The sequence below is a fragment of the Malaya genurostris genome, chromosome 1 (genome assembly GCF_030247185.1).
Source record: "Malaya genurostris strain Urasoe2022 chromosome 1, Malgen_1.1, whole genome shotgun sequence".
Taxonomy (NCBI): domain Eukaryota; kingdom Metazoa; phylum Arthropoda; class Insecta; order Diptera; family Culicidae; genus Malaya; species Malaya genurostris.
This window is the reverse complement of record NC_080570.1, coordinates 65,243,576-65,252,811: the sequence shown is the minus strand read 5'-3', so window position 1 is coordinate 65,252,811 and position 9,236 is coordinate 65,243,576. Positions and strand designations below refer to the sequence as shown.

Here is a 9,236-nt window from a genome sequence, read left to right as displayed (position 1 = left end):
AAATGAATGATCTTATGATTTCAACGATTGCTATTGAATTTTATCCAAATCTGCGTTTCGATTCCAGAGTTAAAACGATTTTATATAAATGATAATGCCAAAAAGTGATGATATTTTCTAAACCGGTTTCACCAATTCAAATTTGAACCTTTTTTTTACTTTTTCAGGATACGACTTCCGGATCAAGAATTAAAGGTTGATAAATGTTAAAAATTTCAAATTTTCTTATAAGTGACAACGCAAAAAAGGAAACTTTTAAAGTTGGCCTGGAAGTAGTGGTAAAAAAACTTACATTTATGTATTACATAAACATGCATATTTTGCGAGGAAAGTTTGTCCAGATTCCGTTCCTACGCATAGCATTGTTAGGGAGTCTTCTTCAAATGATGATTCCATTGATAGCCCCTTTTCAATGATGGAATTTTCCATAGCACTCATGTCTTGTAACAATAACGCTCCTGGATTGGACAGAATTAAATTCAACTTGGTGAAGAATCTGCCCGACCTCGCAAAAAGACGTTTGTTGGAATTGTTCAACAAGTTTCTTGAGCAAAATATTGTTCCACCTGACTGGAGACAAGTGAAAGTTATCGCCATTCAAAAGCCGGGGAAACCAGCTTCCAATCACAACTCATATAGACCCATTGCGATGTTGTCCTGCATCAGAAAATTGTTCGAAAAAATTATTCTACGACGTCTCGACACTTGGGTCGAGACGAACGGTTTGTTGTCAGATACTCAGTTTGGCTTCCGTAGAAATAAAGGGACGAATGATTGCCTTGCATTACTTTCGTCTGACATCCAAATTGCCTTCGCTCAAAAGCAACAAATGGCATCTGTATTTTTAGACATTAAAGGAGCATTTGATTCAGTTTCCATTGATGTTCTTTCAGACAAGCTCCACCAACATGGACTCCCAGCGGTTATAAATAATTATTTGCACAACCTTTTGTCAGAGAAACGCATGCATTTTTCACATGGCGATTTGGCAACAATCAGAATTAGCTACATGGGTCTCCCGCAAGGCTCATGCCTCAGTCCGCTCCTCTATAATTTTTACGTGAATGACATTGACAGCTGTCTAGTAACCCCATGTACACTAAGACAATTGGCAGATGATGGCGTGGTTTCAGTTACTGGATCCAAAGCTATTGATCTGCAAAAACCATTGCAAGATACCTTAGATAAATTGTCCGTTTGGGCTGTTCATCTTGGTATCGAATTCTCTGCGGAGAAAACAGAGCTGGTCGTCTTTTCAAAAAAGCATGATCCCGCGCAACTTCAGCTTCATATGATGGGAAGAATAATCGAACAGGTTTTGACTTTCAAATACCTCGGGGTGTGGTTTGATTCCAAATGCACGTGGGGAGGACACATTAGGTATCTGATAACGAAATGCCAACAAAGAGTAAATTTTCTTCGAACAATAACAGGGTCTTGGTGGGGTGCTCATCCGCAAGATCTAATAAAATTGTATCAGACAACGATACTTTCAGTGATGGAATATGGATGCGTTTGTTTTCGTTCCGCTGCAAATTCTCATATTATCAAACTTGAGCGAATTCAGTACCGTTGTTTGCGAATTGCTTTAGGCTGCATGCATTCGACACATACAATGAGTCTTGAAGTTCTGGCGGGAGTTCTTCCATTAAAAGATCGATTTTGGGAGCTTTCATCACGCCTGCTAATAAGATGTGATGTGCTGAATCCCATGGTAATTAATAATTTCGAACGACTAGTCGAGCTTCGATCTCAAACAAAATTCATGACAGTATATTTTAACCATATGTCACAGGAAATCAACCCTTCAAGATATATTCCTATCCGTGTCAGCCTCCTAAATGTACCTGACTCAACTTTATTTTTCGACACATCCATGCAGCGCGAAGTGCGTGGAATCCCGGACCACCTACGCTCTATGGAAATCCCAAAAATATTTTCAAGTAAGTTCAGGCATATTAACTCTGAGAAAATGTTTTACACGGACGGATCGCGAATGGAAGAAGCGACAGGGTTTGGTATGTTCAACAATAATGTTTCGGCCTCATTCAAGCTTCAAGAACCTGCATCTGTTTATATAGCAGAGTTAGCAGCAGTTCATTATAGCTTGAATGTAATCGTCACATTATCTCCAAACCATTATTTCCTCTTCACAGATAGTCTGAGTGCAATTGAAGCCATTCGCTCAAACGCTGCTGGCAAAAATGAACCGTTTTTCTTGGGTAAAATAAAACAGTGTCTGAACGACATATTGAATAATAATTATCTAATCACAATAGTTTGGGTTCCGGCTCATTGCTCCATTCCAGGCAATGAAAGAGCCGATATTTTAGCCAAACGTGGTGCTATTGAGGGTGAAATTTATGAGAGACCGATTGCTTTCAACGAATTCTATAGCGCGTCTCGCCAAAGAACACTTGCCAGCTGGCAAGCTTCTTGGGATAAAGATGATCTGGGTCGGTGGATGCACTCAATTATTCCTAAAATATCGACAAAGGCATGGTTCAGGGGACTGGATGTGAGTAGAGATTTCATTCGTGTGATGTCCAGACTCATGTCCAATCACTACACGTTAGATGCACATCTCCTTCGAATTGGACTTTCCGAGACTAATCATTGTGCTTGCGGCGAAGGTTACCGCGATATTGACCATGTTGTTTGGACATGCGTGGAGTTTCGTGATGTCAGATCTCAACTAATAAATTCCTTGCGTACCCAAGGTAGACTATCCAATGTCCCAGTTCGCGACATTCTTGCTTGTCGTGACCTTCCATACATGAAACTTCTTTATCATTTCATTAAATCCATTGGAGTTCCAATTTAAATTTTATTTTATGTTAAACTGTTTTCTCTTCCATGAGTTCAACCAATAGCCAACTATAGGATATTGAATATAAGTGGTGAACTGATACAAACAATCCTGAAATAGTTATAAGATCATGTACAAAATAAATGTATTTTATTTAATGTAATTAAAATAGCAACTCGCTTGATAAAAACAGTGTTTAGATTAACTAATGAGTACCAACATACTAATATGATATTCGAAATGTATTAGGTTTAAACTACTATGTATTGTGGATGCCACGGCGAAGAAAAACTTATGTATATTGCCTATGAAATAAACGTATTTATGAAAAAAAAAAAATAAACATGCATAACACAGATATCACATCATTAGATGGAATAAAACGAAGATGTGATTAGGCGAGATTGATCAACTATGGTCTTAGCCAGTCAAACGACAACACACAAAAAAGATGTGATTAAATGTTATATTAATTGTGAAATAAATAAATTTAATATACATATATATATATATATATATATATATATATATATATATATATATATATATATATATATATATATATATATATATATATATATATATATATATATATATATATATATATATATATATATATATATATATATATATATATATATATACATAATTTTTACAGAAGTCCCAAATCTTCAAATTTTCGAATCAAATGTCTATCTTTCCGCGAACTGTCAAAAAGTGACAGAATACATAAGAACACTCGATACGGGAATACAGATATGCTCTCTCAAAATACCGATATTTCAATTTTCATACAGATAAATACCGATTTTCAGTTTTTGTGTTGGATTCCATAGGGGTAAACCAAGTCGAGCGATCTTTTTTTTTTTGGTTGCAAAATCACAGTTTCCGCACTAAATCGATGTTCGATTTTTCGAGAAAGATATTGTACAGATATATTTTTCCGCCAAATCCAGATTTTTGGAAAAAAAAAACAGTTGACAGCACTGATTTGGGTAGACCATGTTTCATCGATCGTATCAAGTGATAGTCCAACGAAATAGCATTATGAGAATACAGTGGTTCGGGATAAAATAGGGGGTCTCTCATTGCAGCATTTCTAAGAGGTTTTTTTTTGAAAAAAAAAACAGTTGACAGCACTGATTTGGGTAGACCACGTTGCATCGATCGTGTCAAATGATAGTCCAACGAAATAGCATTATGAGAATACAGTGGTTTGGGATAAAATAGGGGGTCTCTCATTGCAGCATTTCTAAGAGGTTTTAAACATGCGAAGTGGGATCGAGCATTGTCATACTGTAAAGGCTGCACTCGAGAAAATTACAACAAAAATAGTAAAAATAGCTAAGAGTGCAATGTTTACATGTGCAAAATTTCATCACAATCCGTTAAGTGTTTATCGAGATGGCTTCCAGACATTAAGTGCTTCGGCAAAAAAATATGGGCGCCGTCGAAAATCCAGATCAGTCCCACAGGGGGTTCGCGAAACAGTTGGGAATGGACAACTTAACCGTTTCTCGTGTTGTCCAAAGAGACCCAGATTACCCAACGACGATATTACAGCGGAAGAAAAGCAAAGAAATGCAATTCCGTGAATGCAAGGAAGGTGAGGGATTACTTCAAATGCATTCCGAATCTTTCGATTTGGAACTTTGCCAATAAGGTCAATTTTTTCATCTGGTTCGACAATGAAACGGACCGAACTTCATGTCTTCAGAATAGGGAAACTGCCTAACCGAACTGATAAACAGTGTATGATCGTCAAGTTCCGCACCAGGAAATTGTACCGCGAATAGTTGGTGCAACCAAAAAACATCGTAATGCACGATGAGACTAGTTAAAACAGGCCTTGGGTTTTGCGTGACCAAGTCGCTCCTGGATGTTCCAGAGAATTTCCGAAGGTGAAGGTGGACAATTTGTCGAGACGAGCTCTGGTTGCTGCAAATTCAGCAAACCGTGGACTTGGATGAAGCCAACGATGTTGATTTTGTACCGTGGGAGACAAATACGCCTAACTCTTCATAACTTCGCCCTACAAGCCTTGCATTATATGTTTGTTCTAAAATACCTAAAGGACGAACAAGAATTAATTACCTATAAAATCACCTTTCATGTATTACCTATAAAATCACCTTTCATGTATCTAATAAAATCAAATTTACAGCGTACTTACTGCAAAGTTGAGAAAATCATCTAATTTTATTCTCCAATGTTTGTTCTACAGATCACTGATTCTTGATACTATTGCACGAAATATCAGTAATACACTTTTAATATTTCGATGTCACTTTAATGAAATTTGAAATGAATGAGACTGATATGCGGGTACTTTTCACATGGAACAGACTAGAGTTGAATTTTTTTTAACATTTTATCGAACAAACTCTCAATTATTATTGTAGTTTCTGAGAGTATAGTAAAATAGACTCAAAAAATGGCATAAGACTGTCCCAGGAAGTGTGGACGCAACCAAAAACCGCTGCCATTTCGTAATGGTTCAGAATCTGTCAATTTTCATGGCTGCGTCCTGTTGTTTACACTCTTATCTAACCCCTTGTACAGTTGTTTATTCGTTTTCATTAGTTTGTTTCGAAATGCGTGGACTTTCAGCAGAACAACGTCGAAAAATTGTGTACAAATGGTGCGCAGAACGTGGACTGTCACTGAGAAAGATAGCAAAAATGGAAGGAGTAAGTAAAAAAGCTGTGCGAAATGCAATCAGGAAGTTCGGTGAGGATAACACCTTTGAGGATAAACCGAAAACGGGTCGAAAAAAGATCCTGCTAACCCTCACTTGGATAAACGTATACTGAAGGCGTTCGAGCAGAAGAAGGAGGTTTCAGTTCGGTATGTGGCCAAAAAAGTGGGCACTTCGAAGTCAAATGTTCTTCGTGCTAAAGAACGTTTGAATCTTCGAACCTATAAAAAGCAGAAACAATCAAAACGTAGTCCGAAACAAGAAGCATCGATCAGGCCGAGGGTTCGACAGCTGTACGATACGATTCTTGCTGGAAATTTGAACTGCATAATCATGGACGACGAAACCTACGTGAAACTCGATTACAAATCTTTGCCGGGACTACAATATTATACGGTGCGAGAAGGGCAAGTGTTAAACCAGTCCGAGACATCGATTGAAGTCGAAAAATTTGGAAAGAAAGCTATGGTCTGGCAAGCAATTTGTAGCTGCGGTAAGATTTCGAAACCCTTCATCCCATGATTCGAAGCCACGAGGATCCTGTTGTCTTCTGGCCAGATCTTGCTTCTTGCCACTACTCGAAATCAACAGTAGAATGGTATACTACCAAAAATGTCACTTTCGTCCCAAAAGACATAAATTCACCAAATTGCCCACAACTTCGACCAATTGAGGAATTTTGGGCATTAACGAAGGCACATCTTAGGAAACATGTCTCGGCAGCTGAAACCATTCAACAGTTCGAAAAAGGTTGGACAAAAGTGTTAAAACTTGTCGCTAAGAAGTCTGTACGGAATTTGATGAGGAACGTTCGCAACAAGGTGCGCCAGCTAGTCTACAATGGCTAAGTAGCAAATGTTGAGAATAATATTCTGTTGTTGTAGTCTAATGTCATCAGTATATCGAATAAAATTTGAATATCTAACCTTTGTGAATTATTTACAGCGAAATCAAAGTGCGTCCATACTTTCTGGGACAGTCTTTAAATACATATGGGACTGATAACCGAGTATGGGCAGTTTAAGACATGTATAATGCATAGTTTACATAAATTGAAGAAATTGATTGATAGTCATAACTTTCACTTCAAACCACTCATAAGCCTTATACGGTACCGTTTTCTCACTGTTATCTGTTTCACAAATATTTCATTTTCATCCCGTTATTATTGTCTAAAAGGCTTCGATTGAACGTGGTACTCAGGGACAAAATGTCTTGAATATATTTCATTGCATACCAATACGCTTTTATAATAGTGATATGTAGATGTATCTGACCAAAATGATATTTCGGTAACATGTCATTAGGGCATATCATTAAAGAGGTTCATTCAAAAGGGCATATCGTGACATAGGACGATTCATTAGGTCGTATCGTGAAATAAGCCCTTTCATTACAAAATATGATGCTCCAACATTTTTCCCTAAAGCACGATCAGACAGCGTTTGCATATAAGCGTACATATTTTGTACGCGACTTGACGCAATACGTTGTTTCGATGTAATAACATGTGATTTATCTGCAATATTACGTCAAAATTTCTTCCGCATCGATTTAGAATCACATCGAGGTTGTTACAATTCTGCTTTTGTGCACACAGAAAATTTACAGCAATAACAATCTTGTTAATTTCAACGATTTCAGTTTGATAGGCAACTAATCGTTTTGTTGTTTTGAAGTTAAAAATTTAATAAATCAAGTTTTTTCTGTGTGAAATAGGTTACCCAGAAATTTGAATTTGCGTATTAGCGCTTTTATACTATTCCGCCTAAATACAGCCCTTAGTAAAACTTAATTGTGCTGTTGTGTGCGATGTCACAGAGCATCTAAACAAGAAATATGCAACAATTCACATGCTACATTTTACCCAAATTGTTGTCGCAAAGCTTAATGACACATTAGAGAAAATCGAACATCAACATTCTGTGTACTAATCATTCAGTGAGCTGCTGCCGGATAGTTTAGTGCCACGATAATATTTGAATTTTGGAGTAATATATTCAAACAAAGCGCCTACTTTATCATTTCCAATTAAGAAGTATTTAGCATTTTTCCAAACTGCGATGTCTTGGTATTATACTGTAAGTATTTCACAAACTTTAAACACTAGTTATATCTGATCAAGTTGATGTGAGACTAATTACGCATTAAATGAATTATTATGTGGCAGCCTCGCCCTACCGTATACCCCGCGGAAGAATTCGATGCTTCTGCCGATGCAGCCGCTCTAAGAAAGGCCATGAAGGGTTTTGGTACGGATGAACAGGCGATTATAGATATCCTATGTGCAAGAAGTAACCAGCAACGTCAGAACATTTCTGAAGCGTTCACTCGGGAATTGGGTCGGGTTTGTGTCTTCGACTAGTATGTTATAGTGACCTGATAACTGAACCAAACATCTATTGCAGGATTTAATTGAAGACTTGAAGTCAGAGCTTGGCGGAAAATTTGAAGATGTAATTGTTGGGCTTATGTTGCCGCCTGAGAAATATCTATGCAAACAGCTGCACAAAGCAATGGATGGGATAGGTACCAACGAGAAGACACTGATAGAGATATTGTGCTCATTGAATAACGAACAAGTCAAAGGAGTTGTTGACTGCTACGAAGAAATGTACAACCGTCCACTTGCAGAGCATTTGTGCAGCGAAACATCCGGTAGTTTCCGGCGCTTGCTTACAATGGTCATTGTAGGTTCTCGTGATCCACAAGGTACCGTGGATCCCGAGTTGGCCGTTGAGCAGGCTAATCAACTGTACAATGCCGGCGAAGGCAAGCTGGGTACCGACGAGCAGGTGTTTTATAAAATTCTTGCACACGCCAGTTTCGATCAACTTGAGCTGGTGTTTGAAGAGTACAAAAGTTTAACTGGTCGTACCATTGAACAAGCGCTGAAAGCTGAGCTAAGTGGAGAACTGTACGATGCACTGAGTGCAATAGTCGAATGCGTACAGATGGCACCACATTTCTTCGCTAAACGTTTACACAAGGCAATGGACGGAGTCGGAACAGACGATGCGACACTGATTCGTATTATTGTCAGTCGCTCTGAAATAGATTTGCAGAACATCAAAGACGAATTTGAACAAATGTATAACAAGTCTTTACATAGCGTTGTTAAGGTAAATTTAATTAGTTGAAAACATGCGAACTGCTGTAACGATTTTTGTTTGTTTTAGGATGAAACATCGGGTGACTACAAACGTGCTCTTTTGGCACTTATCGGAAATGCTTAAAAATAACCCATTAGTAAAACCCTTGTGGAATACTAGAAGCCCCACCATCAAATTTAGCACACGTGTCTGTGTTTAAACGAAACTCATAACTCTTCTTCAATGTCTCAAAAATTCAAATTCATAACTTAAATTGAATCATTAAACGAACTGCCAAACATCGAGGTCAAATCAGAAAAAATGCCTTGAATCTCTAAAAGATACAAAACTTTTTAACTTATCTACTAATACTAGGCTTATATGCGATTTGATAAATTATATTGTAATGCATGTTTGTGTACGCAAGTAAATGCAGTTTTATTATATTGTACTGCAGTAATATAACATGTCGCCGATGATGAATAAACGAATTGTTTGTTTGAATTGGAAAAACGTTTTTGTTATTTCTTTTGTGCCTCGTTTTATTAACACATCCCTGGTTTCAGATATTCCATTTTCCACAATATAATAATATAATATTTACATATAAATACGTGATTATTGATGTTCCCCATTG

At 37.4% G+C, this 9,236-nt stretch overlaps 1 protein-coding gene across 1 annotated transcript; it reads left to right on the top strand.

The window, feature by feature from the left end:
• Positions 1-7,419: 7,419 nt before the first annotated feature.
• On the top strand, positions 7,420-9,112 carry LOC131440318 (annexin B10-like). Its single transcript, XM_058611487.1, has 4 exons — positions 7,420-7,588; positions 7,678-7,854; positions 7,916-8,629; positions 8,687-9,112. Exons 1-4 carry the CDS (start codon positions 7,571-7,573, stop codon positions 8,741-8,743), a joined length of 966 nt encoding a protein of 321 aa, XP_058467470.1. The 5' UTR covers positions 7,420-7,570; the 3' UTR covers positions 8,744-9,112.
• The last annotated feature ends 124 nt before the right edge of the window (positions 9,113-9,236 follow it).